This window comes from Epargyreus clarus, unplaced genomic scaffold (genome assembly GCF_041222505.1).
Source record: "Epargyreus clarus isolate Ecla_fem2 unplaced genomic scaffold, WU_Ecla_fem_2.2 ptg000025l, whole genome shotgun sequence".
Lineage (NCBI taxonomy): Eukaryota > Metazoa > Arthropoda > Insecta > Lepidoptera > Hesperiidae > Epargyreus > Epargyreus clarus.
This window is the reverse complement of record NW_027332232.1, coordinates 1,513,763-1,536,393: the sequence shown is the minus strand read 5'-3', so window position 1 is coordinate 1,536,393 and position 22,631 is coordinate 1,513,763. Positions and strand designations below refer to the sequence as shown.

Here is a 22,631-nt window from a genome sequence, read left to right as displayed (position 1 = left end):
TGTCAGTGGGCGGCTTCCCACTTACCATCAGGTGAACATGCTCGTCTGCTACACCTTTATTATAAAAACCTGCGTACCTTATGCATATCTTTTTTACAGGAATTTCACCCTCAAAGAGAGTTTCTGGTTCGCCCTAACGTCCTTCACGCCGCAGGGCGGAGGCGAAGCGCCCAAGGCGCTCTCTGGGCGTACTTTAGTGGCTGCTTACTGGCTCTTCGTGGTTCTCATGCTAGCCACTTTCACAGCTAACTTGGCTGCGTTTCTTACTGTTGAGAGGATGCAGGTAAACCCTATTTTAGTCTGTTACCATTTTTATGGGGTCATCTTGTATGTATGTGTATCCTGAAGTGAAGTGACGGTAGATGTATTGACATTCAAAAAGTGCTCTGTAAAGAACTTATTTTGAATAAAAAAGTGATTTGATTTGATTTATGGGGTCATCCATAAATTAGGTTTATCACACGTTAAGTGGGAGGGAGGGGGCCCGTGTCGCTCCCACGGCACCGGGTACCTTTTGAAGGTTTCCCCCTCGAAAAGAAAAAAAAAAAAAAAAAAGGGGGTGGACGAAGTGTGACAAGGGGTGGGGGGTTCTAAATTTCGTGACGTCACATTTTAAAAGTAATATATGTAACTGTACCGGCCCTACTTCACTACCCCTACATAACTACAATGTTATTTATAGAAAATTTGAATGAAAATAAAAAAAAATCGGTTGTGCTGTTCTAATTTAATAATTTGTAAAAGTAAAATTGTAAAATATGTGACGTCACACTACAGGGCTTCTCACAGAATGTGACTAACTGTGACAAGGACGGGGAAGGGGGGAATAAACAAGAAATTCGTGTGTCAAATGGATGTCACCTATGTACTCGTATGTATGTATCGGAATCTTTGAACTCGATTTTTACCCACTTCGAACGGTCAGTTTAAATTAAAATTATCAAAAACCAACGACAATACATAATTTAAATAATTGTATCCCATTTTACTTATCAGGATCATTAGGATTAACGATTTTCGAGCGCCTTAGAGAAAGTTCATGGCAACGTTACTAGAATGCAACTATTGTAACTTTTTAGTTGGATTAAGTATAAAAATAGTTTTTAGGTTTTTAAATAAATATTTTGATTTGGTTAACTATGATAGCGTGGTTTTTAGTTTTTTAAATAATTATTTTGAATTAAATTTTACTTTTTCAGACACCAGTTTCGACTCTAGAGCAATTAGCTAGACAGTCTAGAATAAACTATACGGTAGTTGAAGGTTCTAGTATTCACCAGTTCTTCATTAATATGAAGTTTGCTGAAGACACACTTTATAGGTAAGCACTTGAAAGAAACACAATAATCTACAAAATTAGCAATAGTTAAATAAGTTATTAATAAAATAAAACGATTACATACTTGGTCCAATTTACAACTTTTATTATTTTCGCGTAAAATAAAAGTCTCGCGCCAAGCGCGTTCTTTTTCTTTTTTTAAGCTAATGCATACAATCGTATAGCCCATACAGCCAATGACTATATAAATGGGCACTTATTATTATAAATAACACATCATGGAAATAACACAAAATAATTAATTAAAATAATATTATAATTAAATAATTAGAATATATTTCTAACATAATTTATGAATGGTAAGTTAGAAAAAAGAGAGAGCCTATGACTATATAAGGGCTCTTACACAAAACTGCGATGCGACGCGATGCGAATTCGCAACGCAGAAAATTGCGACACGATTTGCTGCGATGCGATATCGTGCGGCGAAGCGTCTCACAGGGTGACCATTCTTTCGACAACCGTCAACCGTACGGAACGTATTTTGAAAATTAAGTCGTCACATGGATCGTAAAAAGAAGTGTGCACTTTTGTTATTGCTTAAGAGATACAGGAAAGAGTAACAAAGAAAATTTTGGGTTCATCCATTTATCTAATTCATATATAATTTATTTTATATTTAGTTTCCCAAAGAACAGGGCGCTCCTCAATCAGTAATATAAAAAAGTAAACAACGTACTTTGTCATTTTTTTACATTAAAGTATACGTCTTCCCACCCAACAAATACAGGTCTGTACATCTTCCCCACATGCTGTCCCAGAACGAACTAAAAATGGCGTCAACAAGTATGACGAAACATCGCAGGAATGTGCGATGCGAATTAATTCGCAAGTTCTTGCGATGCGTCGAGGGAGCTCGCAGATTTTTACGATGCGACGTCGCATCGCAGTTTTGTGTACGAGCACTAAGGGCTCGAACACAAAACTACGATGCGACGCGATGCGAATTCGCAACGCAGAAAATTGCGATGCGAATTGCTGCGATGCGATATCGTGCGGCGTAGCGTCTCTCAGGGTGACCAACAACAACAACCACTGTGCGATGCGAATCAATTCGCAAGTTCTTGCGATGCGTCGAGGGAGCTCGCAGATTTTTGCGATGCGACGTCGCATCGCAGTTTTGTGTACGAACCCTAAATGGGCACTTATTATTATAAATAACACATCATGAAAATAACACAAAATAATTAATTAAAATAATATTATAATTAAATAATTTGAATATATTTCTAACATTATGAATGGTAAGTTAGAAAAAAGAGAGAGGGAGAAAAGGAGGAGAGGAAAAAGAGAAGCAACAAAAAGGAGATGAATAAGTAGTTAAAAAGCATGATAATGTAAAAGTAGAATATTGCTGGCGATGCATAAAATTAATTTGACATCATAAATCAGGACTACCGATTTATAACGTCGATTTTAGATCTTAGTGTGCAAAGAAATCACCCTCATAATGTTTATTAAAATAATTATCAATTCCATGAAGGAAGAAAATAAAGTGAGATAAACAGAGAACATAAAAACAAACGTAATTAAAAACAGAACATAATAAGACGATTGGAAAACAAAAAAGATAAATAAGAAGAAATTAAGAAAGAATAAGATACGTGTTTTACGTCGAAATGCTGTATTATTATTGATTTTCATTGCTACCATGTCTAATCTTGGTATTGTTGTTTAAAAAATAGTGATCAGAATTAATAATTTACAAAAAAAAAATATGTAGGTGTGTTTTTCTCTCTAAATTATTTATGATATTTTTTTTTCTTTGTATTGATTATTTTACTTATTAATTAATTTGTTATATATATAACCGTGCAGTTTGTTTATTTCACAAACAAATACAGGTCTGTGGTTTATTTATTTTGTCTACTTGCATTGTATTGCAAATTTCCTAAATAATCTATTATCTTTCTTTCTTTCTTTCCTTCAATTTTAGGGTCTGGAAGGAAATCACCCTGAACGCCACCTCTGACCAAGCTCAATACCGCGTTTGGGATTATCCAATTAGAGAGCAGTATGGTCATATCCTTCTGGCTATTAATGCTTCAGGTAAAATGGAAGTCTTAGTGATAATGTGGTAACTGTCACATCTATTTCTGGGGTATAACAGTAATGTTTAGCTGCTGTGATCTATTTTGAAGGGTGTGCTAATGCCACCTTATACTGTTACTAGTGACCGCTCGAAGATTTGGTTTCGGCCAAGTTTCGGTTAAAAATTGACCAAAACTTTCAGCACAGCTAAAACTTATGGTCGGTTGCGTTTGGCTGTTGACTCGAGCGTTTGACTAGAAACTGCCTCCTTTACCACATCCTTCAAAGTAACGCCGCACATGCACCGCCTCACTATAGTTATAAGGCAGACATATTTGTTTTTATTTTTTATAATATAGGAGTAGCAGACGAGCATGCAGTCGACCTGATGGTAAGCTACTGCCGTATGGACATCTGTGATCAACACCAGATAGGATTAGATATTCCTACTTGAGGTCGGCCACAAGCGCCGTTACACCTTGAGGACTAAGCTGGAACGACTTGTCTCCCTTACCACACCCTTCAAACCAGAACACAGCAGCGCTTAACACTGCTGTTATAAGACAGAAATATGTGTGACGTAGTGCCTCAGTAGTTCTTTTCGCTGATGTACAATTGAATTAAAATACTATACAGGTCCCGTCCCCGACGCTGCAACAGGTTTTCGACAAGTTAATGAACATACAGAAGCTGATTTTGCCTTTATACATGACTCCGCTGAAATCAAGTAAGTTTGTTCTCATTATTTCTAATCTTGGGCATGGGTCTTCTTTCAAGGAATGAGAGGGGTTTAGACTATAATCTAGTGTATCAGAGTAGATTAGTAGACTTAGAATTTTTTACATCGGTCTTTTGGGAACGGGTCTATCCGTAATAAAAGGGGTTTAAGTTTAATAATCGGTAAACTTCATACAATCTTGAACATTAGATTACTATAGAAGTATCACGCATGTTTTACAATATTTTCTTAACTATTAAAGTTGTGATAGTTTTATTGGCAAAGAGAGATCTCCGTGTGTGATAGGTGATCATGCCCAAACAGCGACCGTACTTCAACAGTCTCAGTTCAGAGTTTGTATATATGCAACATGTTCAGAAAACTTCGATAGCGTGATTCAGAATACTCGTGGCGCCTTCTCTTGACTAGTAGCGGGAAGTCACCAGATTAAAAAAATGTATATGACTTTCACAACTCAGAGTTAGAGATTTGGATTACAGACTTTAAGGTCGACTTTCATACTTAATTAAAAACACTTTCATACTTTATTATTTATTTATACAATGTTGGCAACCTTTTTTTTTTTTTTGCTAACGAGGGGGAAACCTTCAAAAGGTACCCGGTGCCGTGGGAGCGACACGGGGTTATGTGGGACTTTTACCGCACTAAAACCCCCCCGGTGGCCGTCCTCGGCGCTTCGTAAAGCACCACGGGGTCTCCAACGGAACGCAACCGGAGTCCTCTTAGCGCTGTGCTCCGCCCAGGTGAGCTTGATGCTCACCACACCGTCTGGTGTGCACGACGGTATGCGACCACACATACCGCCGTCCTTCCCGGGGTCGCTGGCCGGGCGGTTCGAGCTCCCACTCTTGCCGTCCGCAAGCCCGGAAGCCCCCTTTTAGTCGCCTCTTACGACAGGCAGGGGATACCGTAGCCCTATTCTGGTCCCGGAACTACAGGGACAAATGTTGGCAACTAGATACGAGCTAACCCGCAACTGCAACCTGACGGAGGTGGGCGAGGTGTTCGCGGAGCAGCCCTACGCGCTGGGCGTGGCGGCGGGCGCGCGGCTGCAGGAGGACCTGTCCCGCGCGCTGCTCGACCTGCAGAAGGAGCGCTGTCTGGAGCAGCTGGCGGCCAAGTGAGTCTGAGTCTAATGAGTTAGTGTCTAGTCTAGCTAGTCGGTCTAGTCTAATGAGTCTTTCTGGAGCAGCTGGCGGCCAAGTGAGTCTGTGTAGAAGGTTCCCTTTGTGGTTCCACTCCGGCGGCACCACCGCCACACCTATTTCTGTTATAACAGCAGTGTTAAGCGCTGCTGTGTTCCGGTTTGAAGTGTGGTAAGGGAGATATACGTGTCCGAAACGTTCCAGCTTAGTCCTCAGGGTGTAACGGCGCATCTGTGGCCGACCTCAGGTAGGAATATCTAATCCTATCTGGGGTTGGTTACAAATGTCCATAGGCGGTAGAAGCCACTTACCATCAGGTGGACAGCATGCTCGTCTGCTACTCCTATAGTATATAATTTGACATTATATTTGGACTGTGACTTACTAATAATAATGATTTTGCTAATAATTTGATTCAACTTATATTGACTTATATTTGATTTTTACCTCAATATTGACAAATGTTAAGACAACAAAACTTTTAAATAATTATAATTAATGAATATCATATATGTATACTAACACATTTGATGATTTAAATTAGGCATTCTTGTCATTTTAATAATAATAATAATAATCATCATCTTTATTTGCAAATTTTGTTAGTGAATATGATTTAATGAATAAATAAATTTTGTAAGCAAGTAGCTTCAATAATATAATAATATAACACATTATTTAATATGTATTATTTTTCTTCTATTATTTTAGATACTGGAATGAAACTGCACGGATGTCCTGTCCAGATGCTGATGAGTCAGAGGGCATTACTTTGGAGAGCTTGGGTAAGTGTACCATTCTTTAATTCATAATTCTTTATTTGCATAGAATAAGGTTAACAAAGGTCTTATAGTTACAAATTTCTCTCATTCTGCCGGGTCGGCGTGTAAATTTTGTACACATAGTAATTAAAAACAATTTACAATTGTCAATATTTAAAATAATTGATTGCAATATACGTAATTTGAATATTATACAGTTATTGATGTCAAGAAGCATTAGTTACATTATATAGTCAATAAATGAAGTTTGTATGTCAATTGTTTTATGGCATCGGGTAACATATTATAATTTTTTATTGCCATGAAATGAGCGTTTTTTTTGTAGAGACTTAGGGCACAATTAGGGACTAGCAATTTGTTTAGATATCATGAGGGCCTAGTACTGTATTATATAAGTAAGACTTGAATTTGGGTTGAAAGTAGCATAAATCACTCCTTGTGACATTCTGGTTGATGATAGTCCCAGCAATTGGTTTAATTTTATGATGAACCTTTTTTAATTAAATGTTAAACTAATTTTTGAAAATACCAAATTTCGATTTTCCGTCAGGCTAAGCGATTATGCTTCGAGCTCGACTGTGCTAGAATGATCTGAGATCGAAGTTTCTATATTTATAAGATCTTCAGAAAATGTTGATAGCGTGATTCATAATACGTGTGGTGCCATCTCTTAATGTTATCAAACGAATTATACTAATTTATTTTATTGCCACGCTTTTATTAACTTGTAAATAGGTCATTTTTATATGTAACGGAATTTTAAACTTCTTTTTACCCACTTCAAACAGTTAGTTAAATTCAAAAGTTTGATCAATTATCACGAGCCGATGACAATAAATCATTTTAATATTGACCCATTGGCTTTTTCAAGATCATCAGGATTAACATTTTCGAGACGGTTTTCGAGCGCCTTAGAAAAAGTTCATGGCAAAGTTACTAGAGTGCAATAATGAATAATTTCTAGTTTTAACTATAATACCGTGGTTTTTAGTTTTTTAAATAATAATGTTTTATATTTTTTTATTAAAGGTGGAGTATTCATAGCGACTCTATTCGGTCTGGGCTTAGCAATGATAACGTTAGCCTGGGAGGTATTTTACTACAAGCGTAAAGAAAAGAATAAAGTTAAGGCTTTCGACGCTACTTTAGAATCCAAGCCGAAATTGCCTCGGAAAATGGTGGACAGGTTGAAGAAACTTCGCAAACGAAAAGGGAAGGTTATTAAGAGTGTTACCATTGGGGATACCTTCAAACCGGTGGATAAAGGGGTGTCGGTTATAAGTGTGTACCCTCGAGGAGTTTATAGACCTTAGGTCCACTTTCAGGAGTGGCAAAGCGTCCGCGAGAAACTGCTAGTCCGCTCTGAAGTTGTTGCGCGCAGGTGTAGTCACACATTTGCTATGGCGACGCGATTCATTTCTATATTCAGAGCGGACTAGCAGTTTTACGCGGACTATGACTATGATTGCCTTGACGTGGGTTACAGATGACCAATAAATAATAATTCTGCACAATTCCTATTCCATTTATGCTTCTATATAAATAAGAGATGACTAGTAAATAATAATTTCTGCACGATTAATAATCTATGTATGCTTCTAGATGAATAAGACATGACTAATAAATAATATTCTATTTATGCTTCTAGATAAATGAGAGCTGACTAGTAAATAATAATTTCTGCACAATTCATGTCCTATTTATGCTTCTAGATAAATAAGAGATGACTAATAAATAATAATTTCCGCATAATTAAAATAGGCTTTTAGACAAATAAAGTAATTTGTAACAAAATAGAGCACCAATTAATGTTCTTTTCTTTTCGATAAATAAATTCCTTTAAAATAAAATAAAGCACGGAGTTATACTTTGAATTTTTATTTTAAACCTTATAATGGTATAGATAGACAAATCGACCCCTCCTCTCTTCCTCTCCGTATAATATCGTCAGGGCCGGATTCAGAGGTCTAGAGGCCTTGGGGCAGCAAAGGAGTGGCCTCAAATTTTTTTTCGAATAAAATGAACAATTTTTTCAGTTGAGTTTTTCAATAAATATTTTATTGTGAAACGCAGGTAGATTCTTCTAGTATTCATGTTTGTACAAAGTACCTACTGTAGATAAAGGTAAAACAGCGAAAAAAAATTTCAAAGGAAAAGATATATATTTTTTTACTAGTGTTTCTCTCTTTAGTCGTTCACTCTTGACAGAGCGGTCGTGGTTTCACGATGTTGCATCAGTTCTGGACGATGCCACCCTTGCGATGCGCCTCCACTTGTTGCGGTCTTCTGCGTTGCGGCAACATTGGATAATGGAGGCTTGTGTGGTACTTTTTATTAAGTCGGTCCAACGCGTAGGAGATCGTCCGCGTGACCGCTTGCCTTCCATGTGCCCTTGGACAACGAGCCGTTCCATGGAGTTTTGATTTCGGACAACGTGTCCGAAGTATTTGAGGATTCGTTTTTGTACCGTCGACGATATGTTAAGTTCCTCCAAGATCGAAACATTGGTTCGAAACGCTGTCCAAGGGATCCGCAGCAATCTCCGCCAGCACCACATCTCAAGTGCATCAATTTTACGTCGGTTACTAGTGTTTACTAGTCGGAAAAAAAAAATCTGACGTCCCTATTATAGGGGCCTCTCTTTTGCGGAGACCCCGGGGCTGCCGCCCCGGTTGCCCTCCCTTAAGTCCGGCCCTGGATATCGTAACACATAAAAGTACATTTTCGTTTTCGTTGCATAAATTGCCTTATTTTAATGTGTTTATAGACACAAATATTGTTATAAAGCGTATAATAAAATACAACATATATACCAAATTTCATAGAGATACCTGCAGAAATGCAGATTTTATTCGAATTTTAGCATATTCGAAACTTTGAAACGCTCTCTTGTAAAGTTGTTATTTTGTAGTTACGATATTATACGTAGGAGAGGTGGAAGTCTTATAACTGAAAACATTTTTGATTTTATAATCACTGAAATGTATTTAAATATTGCGCTAAAAATGTCATTTTGTTAGTCAACGACCGGTAGTATTTTTTTGAGAGCATTATATTAAGATCATTATTCATCATTATAATATGTGTACCTCTTAAAATAGTGTTTTAAAATTTGAAGGTTTTTCTGTAGTGATTTAGGGATATAAATAAAACTATTTAAATGTCAAAATCTATTTTATTTTATAACAATAAGTAACCTTTCATAAATCCTTACTAATATTATAAATCCGAAAGTAACTCTGTCTGTCTGTCTGTCTGTCTGTCTGGTTGTCTGTTCTTCACGCCTAAACCACCGAACCGATTTTAATGAAATTTTGTACAAAGATAGTCTGAGACCCGAGAACGGACATAGGATAGTTTTTATCCCGGAAATCCCACGGGAACTAGGGATGGCGATCTAAGATCGATTAATCGGAGAATCGATCTTTTGGACCAAAAAGTCGATTATTTAATCGATATCCTTACTAATATTATAAATGTGGAAGTAACTCTGTCTGTCTGTCTCTTCTTCACGCCTAAACCACTGAACCGATTTTAATGAAATTCTGTACAAATATAGTCTGAGACCCTAAAATGGACATAGGATAGTTTTTATCCCAGATAGCGATCTTAGATCTATTAATCAGAGAAGCGATCTTTTTGACCAAAAAAAGTCGATTTTTTTAATCGGTCTCCAGTAATGGATCCTACCTACGTTTGTGGGTCTTTTGGCATACTCTAAATAACCATGAGTTTAAAAATATCAATTCTTGCAAGCGGAGACGGTTGCAACATTATATTTATTTATATAGATTTATTGGGATTATATTAGGAGTGGCGATTCTTTCCGAAAAAGATCGATTTTTGAATCGATTTGAATCGAAGTGCAATAAATCCATTCACAAAAAAATCGAGGCCCTAAGAATCGATTCTATCTTCGATCTTTTTTCGAGGATGGCGAAAAAAAAGGTTATCAGGATCAAACAAGCACTGAAATTATGTATCCGTCAGCAAATCCTTACTTCCTTACTAATATTATAAATGTGGAAGTAACTCTGTCTGTCTGTCTCTTCTTCACGGGTAAACCACTGAACCGATTTGAATGGAATTTTGTACAAAGATAGTCTGAGACCCGAGAAAGGATATAGGATAGTTTTTATCCCGGAAATCCCACGGGAACTACGGATGGCGATCTGAGATCGATTAATCGGAGAATCGATCTTTTGAACCAAAAATCGATTATTTTAATCGATCTCCAGTAATGGATCGATTCAGTGAATCGATCTTTCAACCCAGAAGATCGAAATTCGATTTTTCATAATTTACTTTACTTATCCATATTAGTCGATCATCTATCTATTTATATAAAAATTCATATTTGTCTATATACATTTTATAAAATCGGAAACTATGCATTTGATCAAGTGATGATCTTTTGCAAAGTTGTTGTCCAAGAGCCCAGGAAGGTTTGGGAGTTGGTAAGACCAATTTTCGACAGATGTCACCACTGTCATTCCAATGAAGGTACGAATTTTCTGTTTTATGTATGTCATATTATATCTTTAAAATGCGGGCGAAGCCGCGGGCACCACTAGTAATGTATAATTTTTACATTACAGACATAACTAGCAGTTCGTCTGAATTTTCAGTAAATAAAGTAAGACGAGCATGCAGTCCACCTGATGGTAGTCACTGTCGTATGGACATCAACAGGTTCTATATGAAGCCGATTACATGGCAACCACTAAGGGTTCGTACACAAAACTGCGATGCGACGTCGCATCGCAAAAATCTGCGAGCTCCCTCGACGCATCGCAAGAACTTGCGAATTGATTCGCATCGCACAGTGGTTGTTGTTGTTGGTCACCCTGAGAGACGCTACGCCGCACGATATCGCATCGCAGCAATTCGCATCGCAATTTTCTGCGTTGCGAATTCGCATCGCGTCGCATCGCAGTTTTGTGTTCGAGCCCTAAGGGCTAAGGTCGGATCATATGTAAGACAGAATTGCTTCACGCTCGACTGTGTTACGGTGGTATAGTCCGCGCCAAACTGCTAGTCCGCTCTGACGTTGTTGCACACAACCACAAGCATATACTCCGTAGTAACGTAAGGGCACACTAACGCAGCTATGTACCCGCGGGCGAGAGCGGACAGCGGAAAGTACCGGGGGGATCTGCGCTGTCTTCTTTCCGCTAATATCATAGATTAGTAAAGATTACTCACTCCTAACAAGAAAATGTACCCAGTTTTGAGAACTGAAATTGTTGCGTAAAAAAGTTTTGCCACGTCTCCGTGCTGAAATGTCCCTAAAATATTTGAAATAATCATTTATTTAGAATGTAAATTACGCAGTATTAGTTATTTATTCGTAAATTTTCTCTAAAAATGTTTTTATTTGTCAAGAATTCAAAAAAAGAACTTACTAATAAGCCGTTTGTGGCTTCATTCAATTTCAAGGCGGCGAAGTATCTTTACTAATCTATGGCTAATATCTACAATTTGCTATTCGATGCGATTCATTTCTATATTCAGAACGGACTAGCAGTTTGGCGCGGTCTATATCTTCGCTGTTGAAAGCTATTGGTTCTACTTTTTTTATAGGAGTAGCAGACGAGCATGCAGTCCACCTGATGGTAAGTTACTGCTATATGGATAGTATGTGGTAAGGGAGACATATTTTTCCGAGGCGTTCCAGCTTAGTCCTCACTTAGCGGAGGTTACTGACCTCAGGTAGGAAACTAATCCTATCTGGGGTTGATTACAGATGTCCATACGGCAGTAATGTACCATCAGGTGGACTACATGCTCGTCTACTACTCCCATATTATAAAAAAAAATCTGTAATCAACCTCAGATAAGATTAGATTCCTATCTGAGGTCGGCCACAGATGGGCCTGAAGACTAAGCTGGAACACCTCGGATAAGTTTGTCTTACCACTTTCAAACCGGAACACAGCAGCGCTTAACACTGCTGTTATAACAGATAGGTGTGACGGTGGTGCCAGAGTCGAACCAGAGGGTTCTACCACCTTTAAAACTAATAATGACTACCAAAACACCCTAGCCGTTGGTTTTTCTACTAACACAGAGTTAGTATCGATAACTTTCTTGCCAAATTCGATTCTGAAATGGTCTAGATTCAAAAACTCGCCGTCGTCGATCTCCAAAATCAATCTCTTCACTCTGTCTTTTGATTTTTCGACGAAACACGCGGATAATTTCATTTCGACTTCCGCGTTTCTTAGGCCTATACAGTATGATCTGAAACAAATAAAATGTAATTAAATATTATTATAATACTTGTAAAAAATACTTTTAAAAATTAATTTATACAAAAAAAAAAAGTTTTTAAAAAACACCTTTGAGAAACCTTTTTTTTTGTAATTTTCTCAAAAAACGAAAGTCTTTTCATGAGGTGTCGTTAGATTCGTCTAAATTCTGAAATTAAGATCTTTTTTGCCGTCGGGTTTTTGTTTCAGATTTTTTTTTATTATTAAATACTGACGCACATAAATACACGCTTTTTCGTAAAATAAAAATTCGTTCTTGGATGTATTTTTTGAAAAATTCAGACTTTACCTGGAAGCCCTCGCCAGGACAGCAGTCATGGCCAATATTTCAGTGGCGGCTTCTGCCAACCTGGTCAGTTCACTGGAATTAAATATTAAGATATACTGTATAATATTGAAAATTGAATAGAAATTAAATTTATTTGGAAAGTATTGGAAGTAGCGAATGAGGTGAATATGTGTGAGTGCGTGTGTGTCTGTCTGTCTCTTTGTCTCTCTCTCTGTGTGTGTGAGAGAAAGAGAGAGAGAGAGAGTAAGAAACAGAGAGAGACAGATTGTATGTGTCAGTGTGTGTATTTGTGCGTCTGTCCTTCTATTCGTGAGTGTGCGTGCGTGCGTATGTGTTCATATGTGTGGGTGTCTGTGTGCGTGTGTCTTTGCCTGTATGTATGTTTTTGTGCGTGTATATCTCTCTCTCTCTCTGTGTATGTGTGTGTTTGGTTTATGTGTGAGTATATCTGTGAATGTTTGTGTGTTTGCGTATGTCTGTGTGTGAGTGTCTTTGTCTGTAAGCCTGCGTGTAAGTGTACGTGTGAGTGTGAGTGAATAAATGAGCGTGAGTGTGTTTGCGTGTTTTTGTGCGTACGTCCTTGTCTGTATGTTGTTGTGCGTGTATCTGTCTCTCTCTCTCTCTCTCTAATTGTGTGTGCATTTATTGGGGTGTCTGTGTAAGGGTATGTGTGTCTGAGTATGGGGGTGTGTCTGTATGTCTGTTTCTCTCTCTCTCTCTCTCTCTCTCTCTGTGTGTGTGTGTGTGTGTGTGTGTGTGTGTGTATGTATTCGAGTCTGTGTCTGTATGTCTTTGGGCATGTCTCTCTCTCTCTCTGTGTGTGTGCGTGTGTGAGCCTGTATGTTCGTGTGTATGTCAGCGGTCAACTCACGTGAACGCCTCCCCCACGGCCAGTCCGTGTCTGCTCATGAGCGTCTCGCACGCGAACCGCATCCGCAGCACCGCGTACTCCAGCTGCCCTGCGGGGGGCCGCAGTGAAGGATGCAGGTGCTCCGCCAGGAATAAGTCCAGCTTCGGATCGTCTTTCTCCTGTAGATTTTTTTTTGCATGTATAGAGTACCGAATGAGTAAGGTCCGCTCTGAATATAGAAATGAGTCGCGTCGCCATAGCAAATTGTATGACTACACCTGCTCGCAGCAACTTCAGAGCGGACTAGCAGTTTGACGCGGACTATACTTTATATTAATTACAATTTAGCCTAATATAATACTAATTCTACGCTAACTTAAACTGCTAAATAGTCATATAATGTAGGTGGCGTCCTCTGACACTGTGCTTCTTTGTCCTATCACATAAAGCAGTAGACACATTGTTCTTGTATTCTATTTCTGTAAAAACTAAAGATTTTTTGTAAATCCTGCTCGAAGGACCATTATGAGTGAAAAACAAAAATTGATTTTGTAAATCCCGCTCGAAAGACCATAAGGGCAGCGGAATAAAATAATAAAAATTGGAAACTTTTTTTAATCTGCCTGCAAGAACCATTATGAGTGAAAGAATTAATAAAATAAATCCATTATTATTTTATAAATAGATGACGAAAAAAGCACATTTTTTAAAGGGCAATATATTAAACATTATTTTCACTTTGAAGAGTAAATTGAGTTGCGAATTTAATATATTTTTAAGACGAAATTAATTATCAAAAAGTAGATAAAGCACATTCTTTTAAACGGAAAAATATTAAAAAAATAATTATCTTCTGAAATATGTTAATAGACATTTTAGACATATAGACTTCTCATAAAAAAATACTTTTATAATAAAATATACCTGGTGTCTGTCTGCTAGAATCTTCTTGAAGATGAACGACGGATTGAACAGCGGATTTCTCATTTGCTTGATTTCAGTCGCCATAATTTTACCGGCGTGGTGTATACCGTTCAATGCTGAAAATAATACCAAAAAACTATTAATAATTATTATAAAAACAAAAATACCGACTCCTTTTAATATAGTTATTTTAATTTTATTATACGTTGTTTACTTATCTTTCATCTTTGAAGGTGGTAGAACCCTTTGTGGTTCGACTCCGGCGGCACCACCGCCACACCTATTTCTACCTAATAACACCAGTGTTAGGCGCTGCTGTGTTCCGGTTTGAAGGGTGTGTTAAGGGAGATAGACTTTTCCGAGGCGTTCCAGCTTAGTCCTCAGGGGTAGCGGCGCATCTGTGGCCGACCTCAGGTGGGAATATCTAATCCTATCTGGGGTTGATTACAGATGTCCATGGGCGGCAGTAGCCACTTACCATCAGGTGGACTGTATGTTCGTCTGCTACTCCTATATTATAAAAAAATATCATCACCCCAACGCCATCTATTGTTGTGTCATATAACTAAGTATTGTTGAAAATAATAAAATGAATAAAAGTAAGTAAAAAATAATGAACATTGGTAAGGAGTGGTACGGAAGCCTCCATGTGCGAGTTCGACTCATTCTAACATAACACATAATTATTTATTTTTATATCATGTATTTGATATCATAGCTGCCATAGAAATGAATGCATTGTGAACTGTCTATCTATTACGGTTCAATAGATAAAGCGAAAAACTTCGTAAAATAGCAGTTTCTTATATGGTGACCTAGATTTATTTGACGACCCGCGTGGCGGAGCTGTCACCATACCGGTCTGACGCGCAAAGTGTCCCGGGTTCGATCCCCGGCCAGACAGATATCTAAATGATGAATTTAGATTTCTGTTTCTGGGTCTGGGTGTTTGTGTTTTTGTCTCTGTGCGTGTCCATGGCAACCACGACACAGGGAATCCTAGTGTAGGGCGGTAAGTCTAGAAAGCGTTAATATTTTCAACCCTTTTTTAATATTCTATTATCTGTTGTTATAGTGGCCACCTTTATACATACTCTGTAAAAAATTCAAGTGTCTATCTACTACTAGTCATGAGATAAGAGCCTTGTGACAGACTGACAGACGGACACACAGAGGAGGCTTAGTAATACGGTTCCGTTTTTACCCTTTGCATACATAATCAACCCATTACTGTCCCACTGCTGCGCACGGGTCTCCTCTCAGAATGAGGATTAGGCCATAGTCCACCGCGCTGGACAAGTGCGTATTGGTAGACTTCACATACCTTTGAGATTTTTTTTTTATAAATTTCTCAGGTTTCCTCACGATGTTTTCCTTCACCGTTTAAGCAAGTGATAATTAATTTTTAATACGCACATGATTTTGAAAAATCAGAGGTGTGCGCCTGGGATTTGAATCTCGGCCCCCTCGATCGAGAGGCCGAGTTTCCTAACCACTAGGCTATCACTGCCTTTGCATCTTTGCCATAAAAGTCCATCGAAATATGCACTTACCAATAAACATATTAACATTTTCCACACTCTCCCCTCTAAGGGATAGCGACCTCATGTCCTGGAGCAGCCGGAGACCTTCCTCGTGCCCTTCCACACCCTGGACAGCTAGGAGGTCCATGAGGATTGATTGGCCATGATGGGCGATGAAGTTTCTGAAAAGAATTGAGTATTATCACCTATTCTGAAACATATTTTAATAGGTTAAAAATAGAGATAGTAATATGTGGTATAGTCGTCACAATTTAATAGGCCCATTTTGACACACGCCATCCTAATGTCATTGAAGTTTTGAACTAACCTTGTGTGAACGTATAACACGTAATTCGATAGTCAAATACTTCTAAATATACAATAACGCAATAACTTGTAAACAAGAATAATTAATAAAATGTATATATTATATTACACATTTTATTTCAGTTAAAATGTGTCCAGAAACCAATTTTTTCTGCATCCAAAAAGTATCATAGGGCGTCGTTGCAATATTACATCAGTCGGGTAATTTGGAAGTTTACACCCATTTCCAGCTACAGCTTGCGGCTTCAAACCATTCGGAAGAAACCATAATCGATTAATTTTTAAATAATGGAAACTTAGAATTACCAATAAAAAATATTTTTCCCTTTTTCATCATAACAACCATAAAATAATCGAGACTTTGTTCCTAAGTGAATGATGAAAAGAAATACACGTTACGATAGAACGAGCGATGCTTTATTTAATCTTCTAAAAATTATTGAATCTTCAAGTTAATAATTTCTTTTCTTTACTCCTTTTTATTAAATCTTTAGATGATTTAGAAAGATATTAAATATATATTCTGTTAACAAAATATTAAGTATTCTATACAATAAGATATGGGGTTGTAATCGATTTGTCGTAAAAATCGGTTTCTTTGGTTATCGATTTGTATATCACATACTTAGTGCCGTAACGATGGCATGTGTCAAAATGGGCCTATTAAATTGTGACGACTATAATAGTTTCAAGGTAGAACCCTTTGTGGTTAAACTCAGGCGGCACCACCGCCACACCTATTTCTGCCTATTAACAGTGTCAAGCGCTGCTGTGTTCTGATTTGAAAGGTGTGGTAAGGGAGACATACTTTTCCGAGGCTTCCCAGCTTAGTCCTCAGGGGTTGCGGCGCATCAGTGGCCGACCTCAGATAGGAATATCTAATCCTATCTGGGGTTGATTACAGATTTCCATGGGCGGCAGTAGCCACTTACCATCAGGTGGACTGCATGCTCGTCTGCTACTCCTATATTATATACACAGGATGATTTTTTCAAACAGGTCTGCAGGGCCAGATCCGAAACTATAAGAATTAACGAAAAATGCTGAAAGGAGTAACGAGGCCGATTTTGATAAAAACTACATCATTAGTTTTTTAAAATATATTTTTCCCTAGTCGGGAATCGAACGAGTTCATTTTGAAAAAGAAACACACCTGTATTATTCTATCATCGGATAGTGTCGCTTATAAGAATCAAATTGTGGAAAGTAATGATATATGACAAACTAAAGGTAAAGGCAATTTTAAAGAAAATATGTACACATTTTTTTTAAAATGAATGTTTGTCTGTATGTCTGTACTGGTGTCATATAAAAGGCATATGAGGTACCGATGTCACACTAATACGACTATAGGTACCAATGTCCCATCAGGTACTGACGTTACATTGAATGTATATGGGGTACCGATGTCACATCAATACGACAACAGGAGCCAATGTCACATATTTACGTTACATAGTAGGTACATTATGTACCGATGTCACACCAACCCGAACACTAATTTCTTACAACGGCATACTTCTACCAGATATTTAGGTACCCATGTCACACCAATACGACTATAGGTACTAATGTTACACAAACTTCTGTACTGCAACTTTTTAGTATGATACTAAGGTACTGATGTCACATCGACCTGAACAGGAACTTACAAATTTGGTACTCAGGTACCGCTGTCACACCAACCTGCACATGGCCATCTCCAGCTCGGCGTCGGCGTCCTCGTAGCCGTCCAGCAGCCCGGCAGTGAAGTACTCGGCGCTCTCGCACGCGTATATCTTCAGAAGAGCCTCTCCTATTGTGTTGCGTATAGTCGATAGGTTTGATAGCGGCTTGCCTGCGAATATTTCAATGTAATCTTGAATCCTTACTAATATTATAAGTCCGAAAGTAACTCTGTCTGTCTGTCTGGTGTAATATAACTCTTTGTTTTAGAATGAAAATTAATATTATTAATAACGGAAGTAGATTTAAATTTGGAGATTTTTATCTCGTATAACTTTTTTCTGGTCATTTTGTAAAAAAATGATATAAAAGAATAGAAGAATAAAAGAATAGAAGAAAAGATAGAGGGTTTTCCAAGGAAAAAAATTGACTATAAAGTTTTTAACCGAAAAAAAACTTTTTTTAATTTTTTTAAGAGGTAGAGGAATTTTCAGATGATAATTTTCACTATCATGTTTTTTAATAAAATTTTCATCTTTTTATATTTTGAAATAAAAAATTGAAATAAAAAAATAACGTATTAAATGCGTATATTCTACATCCAATCTTCATCTTTTTAATATATAAAAATGTCCTTTATAGAATCGTAAACTATGCATTTGATCATGTGATGATCTTTAGCAAAGTTGTTGTGCATGAGCCCACGACGGTTTCTGAGTTGGTACGACCAATTTTCAACAGATGGCGCCTTGTTTAAATTTATTTTAGTTTAGTGCAGCTCGACGGGTCCTACGTAAACTGGTGCAAGTGCGTTTTCACAACTTTACAGTAGAGCGATTTGAATGTTCTAATGCGTGTAACTTTAACATTATTCACATATAATGCAGTTTTATTTCAAAAGGATTCAATTATACCATTTTAAAATTTGAACTATGTACGTTGAATAATGTTAAAGTTACACGCATCAGAACATTTAAATCGCTCTACTGTAAAGTTGAGTCGCACTTGCACCAGTTTACGTAGGACCCGTCGAGCTAGTATTATAACATAAGTCAGTTCACTCACCGCCAAAATACCTAGGTTTAGTATAATCAGCACAGCCCTTCAATGCTCTTACAAGGCATGATCGGTATAGTGTGGCGGTGTGGAGACGAGAGGCTCCCAGTACTTGTGATAGGGCTTCCTCGCTCACCATATCCAAGGGTGTCGCTGAAAAGGGTTTAAAATTAGGTTTGTGAAACAGCAGTGATAGCCTAGTGGTTAAGAAACTCGGCTTGGTCGAGGTGTCCGAGGTTCAAATCCCAGGCACCTCTGATTTTTCAAAGTTAGTTAATAATAATAAAGCCCTTTATTTCCAAGTAATATTTTTTTTTTCGTAATACAATTCAAAGTTAAGTGCGTATTAAAAATGAATTATCACTTGCTTAAAAGGTGAAGGAAACCGTGAGGAAACATTCATACCTGAGAATTCTCAAAAACAAAAGTTGTCAAAGGTATGTGAAGTCTACCAATACGCACTTGTCCAGCGCGGTGGACTATGGCCTAATCCTCATTCTGAGAGGAGACCTGACACATAAATTATTGAAGTCGGGAGTTTTTCAATGATTTTATCCCTTTTCAATTACATTTTCACCATCAAGGGCTTTTTCAAAAATTTTTAAGTTTAGTAATTTCATTAATAAAATAACTGTTTTTCGGTCAGAAAACATATAATTACTTTTCGATCAGTTTCCATTACATGCTTTAAAAAATAATTTCCGGTTTTCCTAATATACTTAGAATAAAATTTTTGATTTCATATAAAAATTATCTGAATATAAAAATTACCTGGTGTATTTCTGAATACGACAAAGTTATCCTTATTCGAGACTCCGGTTGCGTTGGGATGAATCAGGAATGCCTTCAATTGTGAGGGTTCCACATTGCATAGCACCAGGAGGTATCCTGAGGTGTTCGTGCAGACCTTCTCACCGGTCACATACCATAAATCTGCGAAAGAAAATTGTTCACTAGCTCCACTATGGAATAGGTACTCACAATAAAAAAGCAGTGATACCCCATGGTTTAGAAACTTGGCCTCCGAACGAGGGGTCCGAGGTGCAAATCCCAGGCACGCACTTGTGATTTTTCAAATGTATGTGCGTATTAGAAAGTAATTATCACTTGCCTTAAACGGTGAAGGTAAACATCGTGAGGAAACCTGCATACCTGAGATGGTAAAAAGATAAAGTTGTCAAAGGTATGTGAAGTCTACCAATACGCACTTGTCCAGTGCGGTGGACTATTGCCTAATCCTTCTCATTCTGAGAGGATACCCGTGTCCAGCAGTGGGACAGTAATGGGTTGATGATGTGACTCACAATATGCTGTTTTGTATTTCGTTACTGCCTATATTTCGATTCAGTTGCATGGTATGAACCCTGTGGTTTGATTCTAATGACAACTACTTCTGCCTAATTATAGCAGTGTTAGGCGCTGCTGTGTTTTGGTTTTAAGGGTGTGAAGGGGAGATACTCTTCCATGGTGTCCCTTAGTCCTTAGTGGTAGCAGCTCATCTGTGGCCGATCTCAGGTAAGACTAATCGTATCTGGAGTTGATTACATATGTCTTAGGGCGCAGTAGCCACTTAAAAATTGATTACAGATGTCTGGGAGAGGCAGTAGCCTTACCATTAAGACTGCATGCTTGTTTCCTATCGCTATATTACAAAAAAGCATAAATGAATTTATATATGGTCAAGTCTGAAAAACTACAGAAATCTGTACCTAATGCCAAAGTATTAACTAATTTCTTTTATTTACCATTACTGTCCAACACAGCGGTAGTTCTGAAGTCAGCCTGTGTTGGTCTCTCGGCTATTCTTTCCTTAACACACAGCGCTATCAATCTTTCTCCAGATGTAACATCATCTATTATATTTTGGTACATTTCCCGACTCAAACCCATTTGCAACGCCTTCAAACACACCCAATGCTCGCTGATCGCTTGTCCGAGCTGCAAATCTGAGGATATGACCTCTAAATATCGCAAACTCTCTGTATGGGTCATAGCTAAGCCATTTTTAGTGAGTTCTACTGGCGCGGCATACATTTTTGTGTGTTTTAAGACGTTTTTACGATCGTTTTCCGTTTTTTCGGGATCTAAAAACACTTTTTCGAGCGCAGCGACACGGTTGTCGAGTGCATCGCTCTCATCCTTGTTTAAAACTTCAGGATACGCGAGTAATTCGCGATTAAAGATAGACACAAATACGTCTTTCATGAAGGGAGGGATTTTTGCTTTTTTTCGTGTTGTTCTCTCGTATATTTTGAGATCTTCGAAGTCGAACTTCTCTTCTTGGACCTGAGGCTGTGTTGATGGTGCTGAGTCGTAGTTAGAAGCAGTTAATCGAAGTTTTCGCACGAAGTTCTTTCCGACATTCTGGTAACGGATTGTACAGATTTTACGGGCTATATTCATTGTTACGAACGTAAATTGAATTCGGAATAATAATTTTATTTTTTTAGAACAAATTTTAATATATACAGACTTTAAATAATTAAAAATTGTTTCATAACTCTCAATGTTTATTTGAGGTTATTTTATATTTTGATATTAGTTCTATGACATAACTGACATAAGAAAAATGTTACCTTGTGCGATTTTAAAAATCTACCTAATATTGTAGTAAAATGACAAAATATTTGTTCTATAACATAAAGCAAGAAAAATATTCATTTCTTTATTATAATTTTATTATTCTAGCTATGTTTTTAATACAACATTTATACGAAAGGGCGCGATTATTTGCATGGGAATAATTTATTCGAGAGTATTCATTACTTGCCACGAAAACTCGGCAGATCTCGCGCGGTGTTGGGTATGTGGCGCGAATAAAAGCAATATGCGTGTATATTCGTACGCGTCGTTTACATGTGCGTGATTGTTCGGCAAGTTATTCGACAGATGGTACACAATAATTTAAAAGAGACATTAAATTATTAAACAAAAATCAAGTATTTTTTGTATATTCAATACAATAGCTATTGATAATGAAAGTAATCAAAGATTGATCAAGGAAAACAAACTTGTTCTCAATAAAATGAACATTTTATTCAATACAGAATTATAATAAAACAGTTGTCCGATTTCACAACATTTTTATCTAAATCTGCGTAAATAAAAGAATGCCACCTTGAAAACGAGGTTGAAAATGTCCCTAGCAACCTCATTTCCGAATGAAATACTTCAACAAGAAAACAATAAAGGTCTTTAGACCAGAACTAATTAATACACGGTTAATGGGACCCTTCTCAAGTATGAATAATAATGTCTGACGCTTAAATTTGGCCTGATTATACTTTATATTTACATATCCATACATAGAATATGTCTCGGAAATATTAAGACAATGACTCCCGGTTTAATTGAATAATAATACGGTTTTATTTTTGGCAACACTGGGTAAATGTGAACTAGGGAAGTGCTTGTTGCTATATTAACCGTTAAAACTTTTTAAGTAGGCTTTCGTTAAAAATTATAATTATTAGCTGACCCGGCAAACTTTGTACCGCCTCAGAATCTATTTATGAAATATATTTCATATTTACTCACCTTTTAAACCTTCTCTGGACTTTCACAAATTATTATTAGCCAAATCGGTCCATCCGTTCTCGAGTTTTAACGAGACTAACGAACAGCAATTGATTTTTATATATATAGATCAATAATTTGTTTGTTTCTTTCATGAATACTCCTGCCACAAA

The 22,631-nt window shown here is 37.3% G+C and overlaps 2 protein-coding genes and 1 long non-coding RNA gene across 3 annotated transcripts in view; 1 reads left to right on the top strand and 2 right to left on the bottom strand.

Moving 5' to 3' along the window:
- Ir8a (Ionotropic receptor 8a) overlaps window positions 1-7,775 on the top strand; it is a 30,464-nt gene extending 22,689 nt beyond the window's left edge. Inside the window, exons 12-18 of the mRNA XM_073087127.1 lie at window positions 100-283; window positions 1,200-1,321; window positions 3,276-3,388; window positions 4,007-4,097; window positions 5,068-5,229; window positions 5,966-6,039; window positions 7,066-7,775. Coding sequence (XP_072943228.1) covers window positions 100-283; window positions 1,200-1,321; window positions 3,276-3,388; window positions 4,007-4,097; window positions 5,068-5,229; window positions 5,966-6,039; window positions 7,066-7,349 — 1,030 coding nt within the window. The 3' untranslated portion in view covers window positions 7,350-7,775. The remainder of the gene's footprint in view (window positions 1-99; window positions 284-1,199; window positions 1,322-3,275; window positions 3,389-4,006; window positions 4,098-5,067; window positions 5,230-5,965; window positions 6,040-7,065) is intronic.
- Window positions 1-22,631, bottom strand: part of LOC140752787 (uncharacterized) — a 238,186-nt gene that overhangs the window by 30,498 nt on the left and 185,057 nt on the right. The window lies entirely within an intron of this gene.
- Window positions 10,686-21,474, bottom strand: Egm (acyl-CoA dehydrogenase family member enigma). Its single transcript, XM_073087130.1, has 9 exons — window positions 20,688-21,474; window positions 19,714-19,875; window positions 18,952-19,095; window positions 17,908-18,058; window positions 15,925-16,076; window positions 14,372-14,487; window positions 13,469-13,626; window positions 12,598-12,669; window positions 10,686-12,279 (listed from the first exon to the last, which is right to left on the bottom strand). The coding sequence occupies exons 1-9, from the start codon at window positions 21,343-21,345 to the stop codon at window positions 12,066-12,068; spliced, it is 1,827 nt and encodes a 608-aa protein (XP_072943231.1). The 5' UTR covers window positions 21,346-21,474; the 3' UTR covers window positions 10,686-12,065.

Coding starts and splice junctions, on each gene's coding strand:
- Egm (XM_073087130.1), bottom strand. CDS start 21,345: ATGAATATAGCCCGTAAAATCTGTACAATCCGTTACCAGAATGTCGGA. Junction 18,059..18,951: donor TAAACCTAGGTATTTTGGCG/GTGAGTGAACTG, acceptor AAATATTCGCAG/GCAAGCCGCTATCAAACCTA. Junction 16,077..17,907: donor CTGGAGATGGCCATGTGCAG/GTTGGTGTGACA, acceptor AATTCTTTTCAG/AAACTTCATCGCCCATCATG.